This window comes from Nipponia nippon, unplaced genomic scaffold (genome assembly GCF_047370975.1).
Source record: "Nipponia nippon isolate SJK-2023a ecotype South Korea unplaced genomic scaffold, ASM4737097v1 scaffold_4, whole genome shotgun sequence".
NCBI classification, from domain to species: domain Eukaryota; kingdom Metazoa; phylum Chordata; class Aves; order Pelecaniformes; family Threskiornithidae; genus Nipponia; species Nipponia nippon.
Genome location: NW_028262358.1, coordinates 81,250,914 through 81,271,695, shown reverse-complemented (window position 1 = coordinate 81,271,695; position 20,782 = coordinate 81,250,914). Strand labels below are relative to the sequence as shown.

The 20,782-nt window shown below is 44.7% G+C and overlaps 1 protein-coding gene across 6 annotated transcripts in view; it reads right to left on the bottom strand.

Moving 5' to 3' along the window:
• Positions 1-8,389: 8,389 nt before the first annotated feature.
• The window catches only part of FAXC (failed axon connections homolog, metaxin like GST domain containing), a 28,654-nt gene continuing 16,261 nt past the window's right edge, over positions 8,390-20,782 (bottom strand). The window contains exons 5-9 of one of the 6 annotated variants that reach the window (XR_015708783.1): positions 17,272-17,388; positions 15,400-15,675; positions 15,203-15,320; positions 14,104-14,234; positions 8,393-11,851 (exon numbers count right to left, since the gene is read on the bottom strand). Coding sequence is in view for 5 of the 6 variants with exons in the window: in XM_087776702.1 (XP_087632828.1) it covers positions 14,995-15,109; positions 15,203-15,320; positions 15,400-15,675; positions 17,272-17,388 (626 nt within the window). In the remaining variant the exon portion in view is untranslated. Of the gene's footprint in view, positions 15,676-17,271; positions 17,389-20,782 lie in introns of all 6 variants that reach the window. The other 5 variants (XM_087776705.1, XM_087776702.1, XM_087776703.1 and 2 more) reach the window with 5 other exon arrangements.

Below are 20,782 nucleotides of genomic sequence, written 5' to 3'. Positions count from 1 at the left end.
ACTTGGCAGCAGAGGAGGGCCTCATCTTCAAGTCCACTCAAATACATTTGCCAAATTAGTAGATTATCTTTATGTTGTCTTTCCCCAGCACTTAATGCTTGGCTGTTGGCTGAAACACCATTTTTAACTTAAATAGTGGTAGAATATTAATTAAAAAAAACAGAAGGTATGTTATATGTACAATTTAAAACCATGGGAAAGTATAATGTATTAATACTTCTCTATAATTTTTAGGAAAATATAATAGTGCATTCTTGTGACAAATTCAGTAAAAACTCTTGCTATAATAGTATTACCCTCTGAGATTAACCCTATATTTTTCCTTAATACAAAGCTAGAGTCCCTGAAAAATTCCTGGATTGGGTGCAGATAAGATTACAAAGTCTTATTCATTTTCCCGTGCTGTTGCCAAAGGGGCAGGATTGGGATTGTCGAGTGCGTTGGAAGCGTTATTTTGTGGCTTTTGATCCAGCAGCATTTCTGGCGTGCAGTGTATTTGTTGTCAACACCTATACGATTGAGGTTTAAGAGATGTTCAACAATCCTAAATCAAAAATTGACTACATTTGCCAGAATTTCTGCTGTTTGCATGAGTTGTTTCCCACTTTCACCAATCAGTAATCTACAAATTGCTAAATTACTGCCACGCTGCCGACATCACGCAAGCGTGTCATGTTTCTATGAAAATAATGGTAAGATGTCCTGTCACCACAGAGGTGAGTGCTGAAGGTCAGATGAAGGACAGGTTGCCGACAGAGGCGGTGTCAGTGCAGATGTGATAATTAAGGGCCAGCTTCTCTGCTGTGGATGTCCCCGCCGGGGCAGGGTGGCAGGCAGCTGCCCCAGGCAGCGGCCAGGGAATCCGGTGGAGGGATGTCCCATGCTGCCCAACCCCACCACAGCCATCCTGTGGTTGTGAGGAAACCCCTAAGCAAGGGGATGAAGAGGGAATTTTGAAGAATGTACAAGTCTTTCTATTTAAATATGTCTCCACAGTAAGTAGCCAACAGTGAGGAAGAAGGAAGGGCCTTGGTTTCCTCTCCACCAGAAGAGAAGGCTGAGTTGGTGACACACAGTGAAGCCTGGAGGTATTTGTTTCAGCACAACATAGCACCTCCGGAAAGCAAATGCACTTAGACAGCTACCTCCAGACACCACAAAACTAAGAGTAGGTGGTCAGGAACAGGAAACAAGAGAAACTGAGGAGGCCGATTTGTCACCATGGTGGGGTCCAGGAGTCATCCAAGCATGCCGGCAATACTGCACTACCACCATGTATCCATCAAGGCAAGCACAGAAGAGTTGTCTGCAGAGGAATGATTCAGGACGCAACAGGGACCTTCCCTGCAGCTGACAGCAATCGATCATCGAGGATTCTGCAAAAGGAGAAGGGGCACAAACAACAGAATTATGTACGTTTCCCTGATGTATAAATACGGCAAGATTGGATGGGACATCTCGTGTCTCTCTTCTAGTAACAATACATAAGTAAAATCAACAACAGTGCCACATGGGCAACCCCTGGAAGAAAGATGTCAGGGTCTTTTTTGCAGCTTCTTCCAGAAGATCTCTTCAGAGACTCTTTCAATTTTCCCCAGGAAAGAAAACAGGAATATTTATGGTCAAAACATTCATTGCTGGATCCTCTCCGAGTGAGATGGCAGACTGCATGAACAGGAGGGGGCACATCGTGGCATGCGGGAGCAGCCGGCTCTGCTGGAGACTCGTCAGAACGAGCGGGAGGAGGTTGAACTGCAGAAGCTAACTGAAGGCAAATAAGCCCAACTTCAGTCCTCCGCAAAGATGTTTTGCTGAACGCAAAGTGGATGATTTGTTTCTGCTTTCTCATATATGGCTGCTAAGAGACGAAGTACCAAGTAGGAAGCACTAGATGTTTTAGAAACATGGTATATCTGTGTTAGATGATGTAATTGTGTCATTGAAGGCTTGTGGCATGATTCACTTGGCTTGAATGTTAAATTGGCTGACTATACCCTGCTTAGGATGGGGAGGTTAAAGGAGGGGAAGGATCAGCACTTTAAATTACAAACATCGTTCTTGCATTTAGAATTCTGGATAAAGAAATACTAATGACATTTTGAATACATATGGAATAAAATGCTGACTAAACTAGGCCAGGAGGGGGGCATCCAAGGGGTCTGACATCTCCAGTGTCAGTCAATCACTCATATCTATTTCATTTCATTCACATGTCAAAGAGAAAAAAATATTTACTTACCTAACAAACCTTCGTTTGCTTATGTTTGCAGTGGCCTGATGACATGAGCTACTCTCAACTCCAGTACGGAGGCAAATAGGCTTAGATTACAGTTAAAAATGGCACTTCTGTTTGACAGAGATTACACACAGAGCGAGAATGAAAAACCAGCTAAACGGGGACTTTGTCGGGGCTTTCCTTATCCGGGGCATTGTTATACCAGATCAAAATCAGGGTGATTGACGCCTAAGTTGTCATTTTAACCCCAGCAGAGAAGTTTGGGGATGTACAATTAATAACTGGCCCTGGTGCCTCCCAGCAGCAGGGAATCAGATAAGGGGCATGGTGCGAGGCTGCTGCTGGGGCCAGGGCTGCCTCAAACTCATTTCCCTAAAAATATTTTTACTTTGAAGCATCCTTCTGTCTTGAATCTGGATGGAAACAGGAAAGTTTAATAAGATTTGCAAGCAGAAATGCTGCAGGACGACTCATTCTGCTTCAACATTTTTTGCCTTGTTGAGTGGCACGGTGCATACGGAAAGGCTGCCCTGGAGGGCAGCATCTAGCAGGCTGCAGGGAAGTACTCAAGCCAAAATAAATGACTTGTGTCTCCTCTGAGTCATTCCAGCCATGTTTTGGTATCCTTGAAATTTAATCATCGATGTTTATAATCAGGGCTGTACAAATTATGATTTTAGAAATGTTTACTTGAATGTTAAGTATTTTATTTGTCATTTCCTTTCTCACCCCAGTTTCTTCTCCCTCAGCCACCAAAAGACAGTAGAACATAAGATTGTCTGTACAGCTGAGAAACCGTTTAATTTAGATGATGAATGAACATCTTCCTGACTTACAATTCAATGTGACAAGAATTCACTTATATTTGTGCAAGTAAAAGTTGTCGCAGAATCTACTAATGCTTACTCCTGGTGCTAAAAAGAAACCTCAAACAACAGCAGCAAATCCAGAAGTTTCTCACCTTATTAGCATGGAAAATGCTGAATTTTAAGATATTCTGTTAGAAGCCATTCTGAAGCCTTCAAGACGCCCCCAAGCCTAGGAGCCTGGTTTTAGACTGGTAGAAGTCGATCACAAAATCTACCTGGCCTCTCTGCCAGCATCAGCTACTTTAAGAGACGGATTGAGCCATCACTGCAATAAAGCAACCTGTTTCATGTAGACTGGGTGAACGGGAACCTGCCCACTGCAGCCACTAGATCTCTGTTGTTAGGTATCATAGCGTGAAATACGATGGAGACACCCGCCTGTGGATCTCATCCCTCTTCCTCCCCATGAAGTATTAAAATTCTACTAGATAGAATTTTAAAACATCACCTAACAACCATTAGGTTTGCATTTGTAAAACGGTTTCTCATCTTCTGCGTCCTCCTCCTATCGATATCTTCTGGTTTACCCCATTTGTTTAAATGTTTGCTCTTTTTTCCCCACCAGCCGTGGCTATTTGCCAGCATGTATCACATATATGGTCCTTTCTGACAGCTTCCTGATGCTATCTGGCTCAGGCGATGCATTTTCCAAAGCTCTTTGAAATCTATCTACTGATTAAAAAATATATATAATAATAGACAAGGCAAATCATTACTAAGTACTTTTATCCATCTTGTTAGCCAGCTCCAAAAACACGGAGAGATTAATTAGCAATCACACCATTCATTCTTGTTTGTCATATTTTTAGGCTCATTGTAAAAGTACTAATGTTTTCATGGCTTTCACTAAAAGACTGAAGACTTCTTTAGCGACTTATCTAAGGGGTTTGATATTGTGAGCCATTTCATTAAGCAGGCTTTAAAAAGATTGCCATTCACTCTGATTCCCCAAGTGGATTCCAGATTTATCCACAGCTATATAAATGGTGTATCAGATTTAGTTACTTTTTTCCCCTCTTTGGTTAAGGTTTGCTTTTGGCCTCACAGCAGAAAGCAAATAAATTAACTAACAATAGTTATAGCAGCTAGAAATTCTTCATATCATCCTCAAACTTTTCCTACCCCTTGATATTCTGCAGGGTTTTGGTAGCTGGTTATGAGCTACAATGAAATCCAGGCACTTCCCAACTCACATTTGTTAGGACATGTATATTTAAGTAAATGTAATCTTTTGAATTATTTTAATGGGAATAGCAGGGCTGGCGTTGGCTTTCCCAAAATAGCTGGGAGAATATTTACTATTCAGATTGTACTAAGCCTGAGAAGGCAGAATAGCTACAGTCCAACCTTTAAAATGTGTAACAGTACTTTACAGCTGAAATATTACAGGAAAGTTTTCCAGAGCTGTAAAGAGCAAAGGCATGGGCTGTTCCCAACTTGCACAACACCTCAGGAGACAGGAGGCACAAACTTCACGCCCTGCTTCTGCAAGAGTAAAAGATGCACGCGTTCGGGAGCCAACTGCTTTCACGGTGATGCTTTCTTCATCAGCAAACCTTCGCATTTTCCCCTTCCGAATCGTTGTGTGACAATGAATCACTGATGATCCTCAGTAGCGGGACCAAAAATAGGGCTGGGCGTAGAGAAAGGCTGGGGTAGGGGGAAGGTTTCCTATGCTCAGCCCCAGGTCTCCCAAGCGACAGCGAGTACGTCACTCCACTTCTGAGCACTTTGGATCCTCCTGGGAGCAATCACCTTTCCCTGCTCCGCTGGCTATTTCTGTGATGCTGTATTCACGGGTTAAAAGGGGTACCAAGAAACCACGACGACAAGAGCCGTGGCAGCGTGCGGTGAAGTTTGCACACTGAATAATTATGGTTTGCTTTGTCACAGTGAATCACTGTATGTGAAATCACAGCAATTTCTCTATGCGTAGCTGTAGCTGACAAATCAAAGCTTCTTATTAGATAATAACTATGCTTCAGGTGGCTCCCCAAAGAATGCTGCTTTCAAAACGATGGTGAAGCATGGCCCAACCTTAAAGCCCAGGCAAAGAAAACTAAGCTCCTTTCATTATTGTCTGTAAGGGCAGCACATCCTCAGCTGCAGCAGATTTTGCTTTGACGGACAGAAAAAGGACCACTGCCTGGTGACAGCCTGTGCCTCCTCTCTCCAAATCTTATTACTTCTGTGTCACATTTCTCCTTTAAATCATTTCCTTCCTGTTTTGACAAACAAGGCACTATTTTAGACCCTCATCTTCCATCCTAGAGTAATCAGCACTTCTGTAGGACCCTCTAACCCACATAAAGTGCATCTGCTAAGAGTATCTTTGATGCCTGTCGCTTGTTTATATCTTTCCTTTCTTTGAGTCCATCCACTGGCTCTTCCTATATCAAATTCCAGTTTCTTGCACTTAGTTTCAAGGCTCTTAACAACTCTATCTTTCTAGTCTTGTCTATTACTGCATCTCAACAGGGATGTTGTGAAAATAAACTTGTTAGTATTTTTGAAGCATCCAGAAACCATGGTAATGACTGCCACAGAGAAGCTCATGAGGAAATTAATCATTCCGTTGCCATTGTAGGACTTGAATCTTGCGCAGTAAATAAGGCTTGGGGGTCACACTTCAAATGAAATCACCAGCTCATCATTAATTCACTAGTCTCTACCCCCTGCACCAGATGAGGCAGAGGTCTTAAGGAAAAAAAAATAGTAAGAGACTGAAAGAATTGAAATCTGCAACTCAATACTTATGCAAAAAGAGGTGGCGTTAAAACTATACGGGCAATTGAACTCTGCTATTTCCCAGCCCTGGAGTGCTCAATGTTACAGCCTGAAGTTGCCTCGAACGACTTCTTGTGTCTGCAACGCTACATCATTTCCCAGAAAAAGTATCGAAATAGAGGTGATGGCTGGGCTCCCAGGTTAAGACACAAACATTTTAGGGTGGGATTCAGCCTGGAATGAAGAGGTGTTAATTTTGATGTCTGACTATAGTGTACGCTCGTGAGCTAAACATTCGGCTGCCACTGTCACCCGCAGAGACCTGGGCCATACAGTCAGCGGAGCGGGAGCTGTTCAGCTCACCCGAGAGCAGACATTTCTGCTCCGCTGAGGAGCCCCGAGGCCCCACGGACCACTCAGAGCAGATCTCCACAGATTACAACACAGACACCTAGAGATGCCTAGCGAGGTCTTAATATAATATCAAATGTACATGGCCGAATCCAGAGCCAAATATTGGAACAACAGCCACTTGACTGTCTTTCTCTTCTCACTGTTGATGCACCACCTTTTTTCTGGGATTGTAAACCTCATGGGAGGCAGTCTGAGCCTCTGAAGAACGTTGCATGCAAGGATTCATGCTGGTCAGATTATTTGGGACCAGCCATGATATAAACATTGAATAACATTAGTTGTGACACCACCACCACTACCACCTTCTTTCATTTTCTCTTTGAAGTGGTTATCCAGGGTGGATTCAGTTGTCTAAACACGGGTGTTTAGCCACGAATTCAGAAGCCATAAGACAGCCTACCTGGCCTCCGGCTGGAGCTCCTGGTCACGGTCTCCCCTGGGTCCTGCCAGGCAGCTCTGCACAGATGCCCCAGGTCTCTCAGCGCATCTCAGGAGACACTGGGCACCTGCGTTGGGCAACTGAACCCCAGTCTCGCAACGGACATCAGAGTGGGGACAGAGCTGCCACAGAGACTTCTCATCAGCTGCTATTAACAATTTCACTGGAAAATGAGGAATATTAGAATCATAGCATGGTTTGGGTTTGAAGGGACCTTCAAAGGTCATCTAGTCCAACCCCCTGCAATGAGCAGGAACAATATTCCCACCCAGGATCTGGCTGATGGCTAAACGGCTTTTCAGGAAACTTAATTGTGCAGTTCCCTTAAGGGTGCTGTCCTGGGGCACTCTTGGACCGCCCACCTCCATCTCCTCACATGGAAAACACAGGCACCCTCACCTTTTCGGCAGGGCTCTCTGAAGTAAGGATCAGGCTTACCACTAGCTACTACGATTGACCAAATTCCCACCAGCAAGGCTGCAGTAAGCAGCTGCATGTGCCTGCACGGCCCAGAACTACCATGTAATGTCCAGAATATTTCTCACGTGCCGTCATGTAAAGTTTTTGGGACTGGGGGATAAACAGAGTTTGTGAGTATTTCACCAGGACAGAAGTTCTCTGGAATGGAGAGAGACCTGACCTTCACAGGGCTCTCAGTTTTGGCTGCCAACTCTTCTGAGCTTGCAATATTTAATGATTTAAGTCCTGTATTTCAACCTAGGTACAATGTTTCTGACCTCCGTGTTTATTAAATACATTGACATTTCTAGCTTTCGTGGAGAAAAAGTCTATAAACATCAACGTCACTGACCATAAAACTGCAAGGCAATGAAAGGAGCTAAAAATCTATTCAGAATGGTACTACAGGGTTGGGCCTGACATCAGTTTTGATGTTCAGGTGGGTGAAGTGTACCTACCTGTCTCCTTCAAGACACACAGTTGGATCAACAGCCCATCAATCCCACCCTTCCTTTCTCCCACCCACTCAGCCCGCACTTTGAGGCACTGTCCCAACCCTCACTGGAGGGAAAGCGTCCCCTGCCCTGGGCTGCGGCTCTGGTAGGAGGGACACGAGAGCAGGACCTGCGAAAGCAAGAGCAGCGGGCAGGCTGGGCGCTTGCAGGGTTTCCCGCGGCACCAGCGGCAGGCGTTGGCCAAGCACCCCCCTGCAGGGCGAGAACACCCACCCGCGCTCTGTGCTCCCCGCTGCGGGCGCCTGACGCATCCCAAAGAGAAAGCTCTACATTTAAGTGCGGGGGGTGGTTACACACCCACCCAGCAGGTTTTTGTTAAACATAGATGTTTATGCCTGCAACACTGACGTCATCACTTACGAAGCGGGATTTGATGTCAAGCCTCCGCGAGGTCTGAAGGCAACTGTGTATAGTCTTGCACCTTTATCACTTGCACGCTGTTGCCCCCTATTTCTTCCAGCACGGTCACGTCTCCCGTCACACAGTCCCTAAGCATGCTGCCCCGAACGCAGCAAAGTCTGGCTAAGGACTTTTATTTGCTGAAAAATTTCCAAAATATTATCGTACAATGAAACTAGCCAGCACAGTGCTTCAGGCAAAGACCTTAAAGCTTATGCGATCCTCCGACAGAGTCCCCTTCTCAGGATTATTTTCATGCTGGTAGCATTAACCACGAAATAAAGAGAGAGGAGCAGGGACCCCTCCTCATGCCCAAGTTTAAGTGCAGTCCTTCCTCCTGTGCTGGCCCCCGAAATCCTTCCTGCGGTGCCAAGGGGAGACATGAGCAGTGACAGAGCGACCCCATCCAAATAATGCTGGAAGTATTTGCCTGGGGAGATGTGGGTTAACTCGGTGGCCATTAAAGTTTCATGCACTCCCCGCTCTCACACTGAAGAGAACACCATTAGTTCACAGCTCTACAGAAAACACAGAGATGTTCAGAATAAGGACATGAACCAGAAGGGTCTTTTAGATCCATTAGTTATAATTTACACACCAATGACATACGGCATAAAGACAAAATATACAGATTTTTCTCACATATATATACATGGATCAACACAGTGCACAATTTAAAGTTATGTTACAATTAAGTGTACAATTTTAAATATGGCTTTATAAACTAGTAGTAATAACAGTGCTAAAATAATGTGTGTCCCATGTAAGTTCATAGACAAACAACATAATGCAGCTAGAGCATTAAAATCCTCATGTAGCAATGGGTTGCTTCATTTTGTTAGTTAAACCTCATACACCAGAGCTGGATATATCCCTTCTCCCGTACCCATCTACATATATTTTATTCTTGCTGGATTGCACACCCCAATGGTTAAAACTTTAGGACTTGCATTCTTCAAGTATCCTGAAAAATAAAAACCTGTACATTCGAGGAAACATTAGTTGTAAGAACAAACTAAGAAGTGAGGGAAGAACACATGCAAAGATAGTGCCCAGTGAGAATATCAACACGACCAGTGAAGCTTAAAAAAGCACTTTTTTTTTTTTGTTTAGACAGCTTAAAAAAACAAGGGTCACATCTTGTTTGCCTTACTGCCCCAAGTAAGGCAAATGTTTAGGTGAGGATAATTAGACAGAAGAATAAGAGAGTGGTAAATCCTGGGTCACTTGGAAGCTCGGCTGGAAACTCTGGCCCCGCTGAAGCAAATGGCACTTTTCTCAGTGACTTCAAAGGGGTCAGGATTTTACCCGTTCTGCAAAAGTTGAATGCCTTTTGGAAGCATGTGGTCCATTTCAGCTTTAGTTTGTTGAGCTGGATGAGGATGAAATCCTACAATCCTTTATGCACGAGGCAGACTAAATGCCCGTAAGAATCTCCTCTGGCCTTAAAAATCTGCAAGTGGGGCAACTAGGATGTGGTACGAACAGTTTAGCACTGCAGTGACACACTGAACAGTTTCGCCGACTGAGATTCCTGTGCTGTACACAGACATCCCATTTCTTTTCCAAACTCCTCAGGGAGCTGCTGAAACCTCTGCTGAGAAGTACTTCGCATTAGGGTACTTCCATAGAGAAGGAATGCAAAAAAAGCCCTCCCCGATGGCCGTCAGAGGGAGGATTGCCCAAAACCGCTGAGACAGAGCTGATTTGTGTTTCAACACCTCTCTGCTAAGGCAAAGCCAGAAACGCTAGGGTCACTGGCCTGAAAATTAAATCCTCCCCCCTGTCAGAGACCCACGCAGTGCAGGGGGATGGAGAACGCTTTCCCTCGACAGGGCACCAGCTGGACACGACGGCCCACGTTCACCGGTAAGCTCAAAGCTGTACTTGCTGCAATGCTCTGTAAAGGGGTCAGATCCAAACAGATCCCTGTCCTCGCCCTTCGTCACCAGGATGCAAATGACTCTGCAGCACGGGCACAGGATGATAGCACGCTGGCAGGCTCACCAGAGCCACAGCTACCAAAAGGAGTGCCTCTGCTGTCTACCTACCAGTAACAAGCACCTGAAGCATAGCACAGCATACACGAACACCTGTAGCACTGATCAACTGCTGAAAACCACCACGGTCATTCACAGGTACCTCCAGTCCTCTTGGTCCATGGGATTAGACACTACTACTTAGGTGCTCCTCCAGATCACAGCCACTGACACCTACGGCACAACTCAGACCTACGCTACACATATCTACTTCTATACTCCAGCTATTGGGCTGTCCAGCATAATTCTGCATTTAGAAAGCATAATTTGCTTTATTTCGATCACATGCCTAGTTTATAATTTTGCAGTATTTGGGGATGGGGGAAGGGGCTAGGCTAAACAGCTACTTGTCAGAACACAGATTCAAATTCTTATTCAAACATCTAAGGACAAGACCCACTTGAATTCATCCTCTGCCACAGAAATTTCACTTGGTGAGCTGCCCTGCATAAATCTGCACATAACACACTTTTCCAGCAGGCAATATTTTGTAAGGCTTAGTATCTGACAGATACAGCCCTTTCAATGAAAACAGTATGAAACTGTCATGATTACTTGAGCAGACATCACTGACAAAAGGAAATTTGTGCCTGAACTGTTGCTGCAGAATTATTTCAGGCAATATTTTTTCAAAGAGAATATAGATCTGGAGGGACATTGCCAAGGTTTTAAAGATCAAAACGTGTGACTTGCAGTGTTATAATTGGATGGGAACAGTCCTCCAGATCTGAAACATCGGGTTTGGTTTGGTTTTTAAATCAAGCACCACATTTGTAGGATTTCTGTAGGACCTATACATCCCGGCGTCTGTTTCCCCCACTCGGTAACATTGAGCTCTGCTGACAGAGCCAACGAGTCCGACAGGGGTAAACAAATCCCTTCTGACATGACAGAGTGTTACACAGTCAAACACTGCAATTCACATGAGAAAACAACAGACTGCTTCAAATCTAACTCTATTGGAAATGCAGAGCTTGCTTTAAACTCCCATTTGCCAAACGAGGAGCAGACCTATTATCCATTCTCTTAAAGCAGCACCACATCGGCTTTTGGCAGTATTTAAGGTAACGTAACCAGGAGGCATCGTGCTCTCATCACTGGGACGAGGGGTCACACTCCAGCTCGTGGGCAGGGGAGGGCTCCTGCCCGGCTGCTGGAAGGGCGCTGGCTGGGCTGAAGGTTCAGCCCGTGTCCTCCTGCAGCAACCTACCACTCAGCACCCTCCCCGCACATGACCCCTCTCCTCTCCTACCCGCTGCCTCCTCCCCTGACCATCCAAGGGCCCCCTGCCCTATTTTGGGAGGGGACGGACAGCGTGGAGGAGCCCCAAGCTAGCTTTCCTCCTGCCAGGACCATGTACTGCCATCTACCCGAAACCAGCTGGGGTGGCTGGGACCACAACCAGGTTTGGCGCTGGCAGCTGTGATGCTCTCGGAGACCTCACAGACATCTGACTCTTGTGACAAGGATCTCTGAACCCTTCCTAAGATCACCCCACAATGAGTGTCTGGCCACAGCAACGGGATCCCCAGCCAGGGAAAAACCTTATGTGGTCCGTGTCGCCTCAGACATGACATCGTGGCATCCATCGCCCTCCAGCTCCAGCTTGAAGCGGCCATCCCAGCTCACCCGCCGGGCAGTCGGCACCCCACGGCTGTCCCAGGTTTCACCGCTGCAGAGGTACCTGATGTCCCTGGCCCCCATCAGCAGCATGGCCAGGACCTCCAGCATCCCTATGACAGACTTGCTTGCAACTTTTATCCATGAGGGAGAAAAAAAAAAATAAATTAAAAAAAACAAGAGGAAATAAAGATACTCTCCAACTATTTTTAGTTCTGTATAGCCCCTCAGCACTAAGATTAAAAAATAGAGATGATTGGGGGACAGGGGGAGAAACACTGCAGGACTAAGAAAATGTTGCTTTTTTAGCAGACTTTTGGAAAGTAAAAAAAAAAAAATCTGTTCTGGGTTGGTTTGGGGGGTTTTTTGTTGTGTGGTTTTGTTTGTTTGTTTGTTTGTTTTTTAAGAAAACTCATCTTCTCTTTCCCCATGCAAACCAAAATGAATTAACACTTTTTCACACAAGTTAAAAAAAGCTATTTTTTCTTAAATATCTTCCCCACCCCCCCAGAACACCTTACCAAGCTTCCAAAAGAGAAAAACTTGGATTAAATCCTTTTCAACAAGTCTAACAGTATTTGTTTCCTAAAGGGATAAATAAACCCAAGGACTACCTACCAAACCTGGACAAAATACTATACCTATAAAATCCTAAAGAGATGCCGTTTCCTAATTTCACCTCTGGTCTGAAACACGGCCAAACAAAGAAACACAGACTTTATCAAGAGTAGCTGTCACGAGGAGAAAGCAAACTAACTTCTCCCAGCTAACTATTCCTCTAAAATAACCTGAGTAGTCCCTCAGAAAGGGAAGGCATCTGACGAGCTGCAAAATACATTCACCTCACTGATTAACACCCTGGAAAACCTCAGCCGACAGCAAAGCGCCCCCTCCCCTTCTGTAACCCCTTCCAATCCTTTCTTCTTCACCCTCCCCAGGGTGAAAGCCCATTACCTGGCCAGTCAGGGTGAGGTTCAGCCTCTGCTGAGGCACGCTGATTATTCACAACAAAAGCAAAATACGCTGGGTGCGAATGTAGCCGTGGCCCTACATCCTCAGTGCAGGTACCCATGCTGTGGTGCAGCAGCACTGGCTCTACCCGCCATGCCAGCAGCTCTGGGTGCTGGTGGGAGAACAGAGCCGTGGTGTGACATGGGCTCTGCACTGCATTGGCGTCTCCCGTGTCCGTACCCAGCCACATAAAATCCAAATCTGGCTGCACACACACGGGAGGGTAAAATGACATCATCGACTCCTGGTTAACCTGCGTTTCGGGATGTCGCAAGGGCTGCTGGCATGGACAGATCTGTCAGCCCACCAAAATTATAAAGGTGACAGTGTCTGCTGAACTCAGGCTGGTCTTTTAATAACTGTGACTTATGGCTGGGACTCATCTGCTGTCAGCAGGAGCGTCCATACCTGCAAGCACACCCTCCCAACACTGAAAAGAAGAAGAAAGCACAGCCTTCAAACATGCATGGGTAAATGAATGAGAACATCTCCATCAGAATTTCCAACACACGAACGTTTTTGAAGAGGAGCTTTAAGACGTGGATGCCTTTTATCCAGAATATCAACACCTACATCTTTGCAGGTAGCATCTGCCCTGACTTGGCTATGAAGTTTCACGGGCATTTCAGGCCATCATCTCTGTGCTTTCAAGCCCAAGACTTATCTTCTTGTGCCCTATTCCTATGCTTAGTTTCCTGAGAAGGGTCCCAAGTAACTGGATGATACCTTCCTCCTCCTCCGTTTTGGTTCACTTTTCAAGTGATACGAGACCACTGACAGGAACACAGCTCGAAGGGCATGCCTGGGGAATTGAGGAAACAGGTGCAAATTCACACCCACCTCAGACCACACCAAACTTGTCAGCTCTGGCTGCGTTGACTCCCATGCATGAAGAGACCTGGGAACTCGCTGCAGACCTGTGTCCCCCTGCTTTCAGAGCCACGGTGTTTCCCGTGATGTATGTTTGTTTGGTTTTTTTCCCCTGGTTTCCCCAGAGCAAGTGATTTCCTCTGCAGGAGACACTCCACAATCCAAGAAAGGGAGGTATTCTTTGAAAGCTGGAGTTATTTCAAGCTCCAGACTATTAGGACTACCAACAATTAACATCCTAAAGCAGCTGTCTGCCCTGTCTGCTCCCAGAACATATGGCACAACCAACACGTTATAAAAATTTTGCTAAGGGATCCTGATTCATCTAACTGTAACTCACTGAAAAAGTCATAATTAAAATATTTTAAACAGGCCACCACCAAAGTCTGCAGGCAAATACCTGATTTTATATGCATGTTACCGCAGCTGTTTGTATGTTCTATATGCTTTATCTCTACTTAAAACCAAATAGTCACAGCCAAGCAACACTGATGTACGTGCTTACCTTCAAACTGGTGAGTAACTCCAATGGATTAATTTCTCACCGCTAAACCTGCAGTTCAGGAGATGCAAACATGAAGCATGTCAGCACCTGTGCAATCATTCTGGATTTGGGGTTCCAGATTCACAGATGTGCTAGAAAAGGCGTTTTAAAATCAATTCTGGTCACTCTTTCAGCACCCGGAAATCCCCACAGACAGCAGTGCTGACAGAGCTGTCCTATCTCAACTGCCTCTCGTGTACTGGCTTTAGGGATTGTGCACAGTAGCCAGCACCCACTGAAGCACCTTCCTAAGCAGCTCTAAAGCATTTGATTGCCTGGGCCAACATCTTGCATTTACACAGCATCCGATGTCTAGAAATACCCCAAATCGCTTTGCAAGCTTCACAGGTTTGATGTGTCTGTTGGTAAAGAGCATAAAGCACCCCTGCTGAGACACACCCGACTTTTAGTAACAAATCCCAATTCTTTAGCCTTGCCTAGCAATAGCAGACAACAGCCAGTGGCAGAAAAGTAAAAACATCGTAATAATACAAAAACACAGAAAAAATTAAGATGCCTGAGGCAGGCTTTGGCCAACACACATTCCAGATGAGTGTTTGGGAGATTATACATTAAAACTGACATTTCCCTTCTAAATAAAAATATTCTAGAGTAGCAATTTCAATCTTCTGCAAAGAACAAGAAACACTAAAAAGCTCCTTTCTGTAGAAAGGTGTTTTCCTCCTGCCTTCCTTGACTGTCTCTGAAAGAACTAGAGGCAGTTCTTTCCTGCAGACCCTGTAATAACATATGCACCCAGAGTAAGGGTAGCTATCAAATAAAATCCCCCTGAAACTCTGCCAAATGAATACAGCATCAGTCATTTTCTTCCATGGGAGAAAGGCGTGCCAGTCATGCCTCTTCCATGTTTGTCCTCAACCCATTCCTGTAAAGATACGGTATCAACACAAACCAGCTCTGGCAAATGCTCCACTTCCCAGAGGTCTGTCCCAGCTGGTTGCGGGATCTGGTTTTGAACGCAAACAAAAACGTAGATTGAAAGGTCCTGTTGCCCTCTGGACCTCTAGTTTGCCCATATGCGTTTTAAGTAACTGTTTACCTTGGTTCCACCTGAAGAGTTACGCAAAATGAAATAAGGTTGAAATAGTCCAAGTAGCATGTGACAGCTGAGTCAATCACAATGGTCTCTTCCAAAGTGGTATAAACCTCTTCCTGACCTGGAGGAGAAAATAAATCAGACTGATCCCAAGGAATAGCTTGTCTGCAAAATGGGAGGTGCCTGTACGCATCACTTGCATTGTTCATGATCTCTGTAGTCATCCATGTCCACATCTGAATCAAAGAGGGAGTGTCCAGTGTAATCTGTGTCAGGGGTTTGAGAAATACTGTTCCCTTCCTCATCAAATGTTTCTGTCCTTGAATAAAAACTGAAGTCCTGCAAAGGGGAGTAAGTCTTGCTTGCTTCACTGCTTTCCTCAGATTCATACAGAGTGTTATCATCATCATGGTGCCATTCTGGCCAAAATTTCCTCCTTATTCTTTCACAATACATAGCAAGGTTAATCAGTTCACCTGCAACACAGCACAAAAGACTCCAGTAAATACATCCAGTCAATAATGCTCTAACTCACCTGCTGATGCAGAAACACATTAGCACTGTTTGGAAACAAATTGTGCAGGTTCTTTCCAAAGAGGTTTCAAAATTCCAAGATCCCATCAATCCTCTTAGCAGCTCTGTTTGTAACTTTCATGTAACTTAAAACATGTATTATTAACCAACATACAACAAGAAGGGTTACACTGGAATGAACATAAATGTATGTAGCAAAACAACTATCCCAAATTCAACCTCTACAGAAATAAATCAAGACAAGATACTAATACTGTAAGTTTTTCATAGTAAAATTCTTGCTTCCTTTGCAGAAACCTGGTTTCTAAAGACAGAATTTGATCCTATATATATATACAATACACTTAATAAAATACAGTGAATTTGGGTTTTCCACCACCAGATGGCAGCGTTGGCTGCAAGATAAAGTCACATTTTCAAGTTTTTATACGGTCACTGGCTCACCCCTAACGTTCCTAGCCTTAGTAGCTTATGCCTTATATTTACACATACATGTATGCTTAGAGTGTGCTTAGAGAAGAAATTACCAAAAAATTTCAAAGAACAAAGAAATAATAGCATATTAAAGGGAATGCTTATGTGAAACCTGCACTCACAATAGCATGAGTAGGTGGATGGGTACAGAGAATTACCCATACTGCTTGGGTATGTACATTTATTACCATCTATTTATTTTCGTTAGAGACAAACTAGTTCAACAAACATAATATTCCTTCTTGAAAGCCACGGACACTTCAGCATTTTATCCATGATTCCCCAGACAACAAGGGGAAGAACTGTATAGACAATACTTACGACCTCATCTCAAGTATTTTTTTCCTCAAAGTTTTAATAATGAGCAAGTCTGTGCCTCCTAACTGTTGCTTTAGTAGTTCTCTCTTGCACAGAGTAGATCTACAGGTCAGATTCATTCATTTTTACACCTATTTTACGTCCTTTTCCTCCTTAGTTACTCCCATTTTTTATACTGTCTGGTTTTATTCTGAAAACAGGTGCAAAGACACTTTCGCATGCCTATACCACCCCACAAGAAAAAAAGAAAAAAAAATGGGTGAAGTGGAGGGGTATGTTGGTTTCCAATTCATGCAAAATCCAAAGTCAGGTTGGACTTTTTCCTTGCCCAGCATCTTCAATAACAGCAAAGGCTGTAATTTCAGTGGGACAATAGCACTTGCAGTTCTGCCGTCAATGAAACTACTCAGTTCAGCAGAATTTGGCTCACGGCCATGCTTCTGTCTTCTCAGAATTTACCCAGCGTTCATTCCTTAGAGGCGTTCAGTCTTTGCTATGTTAAACAGGGAAAAGATCAAGTACAGGAACAAAAACAATTACCATGTAGAACATTAAAGAGAAAACAAACAAGAATTTTAAGAGAAAACAACATTACAGGATACAAATGCTATATCAAAGGCAAGAACAGCCTGCAATGCAGTTGAAGTGCTGCTGCAGTCTTCAAATGTCCTTACAAGGTGCTCCAAGCTTAAACACGGCAAATGCCACCAAGAGTTTCTCATCAGAGATCACTTAAGCTTTCTTACCTTTGATTAGTCTCTCTGGTCGAGTCCCTGGTAGCGTCCACATTGCCTGTGCCAGATGCCCAAAGACAGTGGCATCAACGGTGGAAACTTTTGGTCCCATAATGTACTTCTTGTCACCTGCAAATATAACAGCAAACTTTTCTCAACTGGATGTCACTTCTCCGCAGTTTAAAAAAAAAAAAATCCCTGGTTACATCTTTAGCATATTTTTTTACTGAAATAATTTAGCTGAAAAGGTTCACTGGTTCAAAGACAGGGATTCAATGTTGAATATGGTTCAAAAGCTGTTGCTAGGGTTCAGCAGGTGAAATCCATTACTGCAGCTTCCCCTGCGCTCACCACTTCTGTAACTAGGCCAACTACAGAGCCACCACTGGCCAAGTAACCTCCGCTCATCACAGCTGGCAGCGCATACGCACTGCACTAGTTGTGCTGCATATAAAATCTTCTCTGCAGGCAGCAGGTGCCTGAAAGCACAATTTTCTCCTTTGGTGCAAACCCAGAATCAGTCAACTGTGGTTTGAAATCATGAATGCACCTGCTGAAAGAAACTAGTCACCCTGTTTCTCTCATGCATGCCGCTCCAGTTCCAGGTTACTCATCTGATCACACAAAAAAGAAAGTCATAGCCAAAGCTTTCCTCTCCCACCATTTATTCAGGCTGAAACCAATGCACCAGTCAGACTGGCAGCAACTGCTCAGAAATGACCTGCATCCCCAGGAGGAGGACACAGCCATAGGCAGGAGTGAATAGCTCCTCTCGCACGCCACCAGTGCGGTGCCCCCACCCCCAAACACCGTTTTCTACCTTGCAGGGACCAAACCGAGGCACATCAGGCACGCAAGCAGGCAAGCGAAACAGCAGCTGCTTGGGACTGGCCTGGGTCAGAGGACGGACACGTCTGCTCCACACCGCTATTCTGCTTACCTCTCTGGGCACCCCAATGCCATGATGGTCCTAAGCGGCCACCACAGCACAAACAGATGGATAACTACCTAAGACAGGGAAGAAAATCATGTTTCACAGCCACCATTTGCACAGAAACATCCAGTATAAACTTGTTTCCTCATCACAGGCACAAGATCGCACATAGGGCACACAGGTGAAACATGCAGTATTGCAGAGGTCAGGTTGGATGGTTGCACTGTCCCTGCCTTGGCCCAAAGCACTATAAACTCTGTGAAATGCGGTATGTAATTGAATTCTCCAAATCCAGTTATCCCACCTCCCCAGGTCATTCTTCCCCTGCCCAATACAAGCTGCCTGTAATTCAGCAGGTTATTGAACGTTAGGGTTATTGAGTGAGTTTAGAAAAACTGTCCAGCAGTAAAATGCATCAAATTTCAGAGTACAGTACAACAAATGCTGTCATCCGCCTGTACTAGAGTATAGCAAAGCAGTGCTCAGGAATAACCAGTAACAATAACCTCCTCTAGCCTGTCAGATGTGATTTTAACATGGAGTTAACTCTCCCCAGCTCTTTCAGGGCTGCATCAATCTGTTGTTTGAAAACTACATACAGGGTAAATGTTGTGTCTTTTCATTATTTATGTGACGCCTAGCATTCCTCGATCTCAAACACAGCTCAAAAATTGGTCCCCAAATCACAGTTATATGCCAACGCTAAGAATTTAGCGCCATACAACCGGGTCTGAGACTCAATCCATAACAATGTTGTGCTGGGAAGTAATACTGCCATTTCCATCTTGCTGCAACTAAGGCAGGCAGTGAGTGAGGGCTGAACCACCCCACTCTTTTGCAAACAGCGTGGCTCCCCAGGCACAACACCTGTACCTTCAGGTGTGTGGAAACAAATGGGAAGAGGAAGAAATAGAGCTGTGGTTCCATAAAACTGTAAATCTGGTTTTAGGTCGCCCTCCACCGCATAACACAGCCTCCATGCACATTTCCTTCTATCAGTTCCGATCCTTTCCCAAAACTTCCAGTGCAACATTTTTCCAGAAGACTTTCTGACAGACCAGATATCATCTCTCAGTGTCTAGTTTCGTGCCAGATTACACAGTGCCTGTTATATCAAGGCTGCCATAGGGCTAATCATCTCAAAACACCTTGCTGCATCCTCTGGCTAATCCAACAGAAATGCAATCACCTGGTCACACTGGACTTGAATCAAATTCGTACTGCCCAGGGATTTGAAAGCTCCGCTATTTATGAATGCATGCACCAGAGGATTCAAAAGCAGCTACTTCAGCACTGGGTCAAGAAACCCTGGCAAGAGACAGATCTATGAGCTACAAGGTCGGCAGGAGACCTGCACCCTTCCACAGCAGGATGTCCAGCCCACGCAGGCTGCTGCAGGGCATGTCAACTAGCATTGGAGGCTCACGTTCAGGTTGGTCCCACCTCTTTGTTTCAGCTCTGAGCACCCCTGCCCTCCACAAAGCATCAAATGCTTTTCAAAAGCTGGTTCACGCAGCTGCTGCCCTGCGACTCCCTGCCCAAAATCCCCATTTACCCAAAAGCCTGAGGCAGGCAGACAGCTGAGAGGGCACCAACAGATTTATGGGCACTGCTCACTCACTTGTATCTTTTAAATAATTACCAAAATGTATGTTTTTATATATTGCGAGTTCATATGCCCAGCTCCCCCCACTTCCTTACACTACTGCCAGGCAGTAGGAAACTATTACAACACAAGGAAACAACATTTGTGGTTTAAAGACTACAGGACGGAGAGCAAGATGATACCAACGGGGCAGGCTGATCCATCACAGGAGGATTAGTTCCAATTTCCAGGTTTATAAGAGATCTGGAGGAGTCTGTCAGGGAAACAGGTACATGGGAGAAGGAAAAATGATTCTCAGAAATAAAAAAGAAAGAAAAAAAAGCACCCAAGATGTGACTGGGAATGTCAAAATGAGTGTCACAAGACCTGGCAGCTGCCAAGGTACCATTCTCCGGAAGCAGCTCTTGGAATTTAAAAGTTATTCTTGTTCCCATGTGAATGGTTTCTTAAAAATGGGAAGCATTAATTTAATCTGATACGCCTGATGACTGACAGCTACAACTTGGTATGTGCAGCTATTCTGCATGATACGCATCCTTTTTAAGCTCTTAAGATTGCCCTCTAATTAACAGCCAAAATCCCAACTGCTTCCTCTTCTGGGAACATATATGTGGCGCGGAATCTCACAAAGATTTTTGTGCAGGCAACAGGCTGACTGACGGCTTTCTCCTTCCCCCTGTGAAACAGGAGAGTTTCCAGTCAGGCTGGAAGTCCTCATCCCACCTCCCATCCCCATCCCAGGATACTACTTGGAGGCCACAGTTGCTAGACCCAACCATAAACAGTGGGCTGGAGAAAACCTGAGCATGCTGGTGTTAATGAAAAATCAAGGCAATTGTAGAAAAGTAGACAAACACACCAATAACCAAAAGGGCAAATGCAAATGATTCACATAACTGCACACTGACTAATCTGACATCCGTTTCAGGGGGGAAGATGAAAAAAAATGTACAATATTCAGCTGGTAATGTGGTAAAATAACA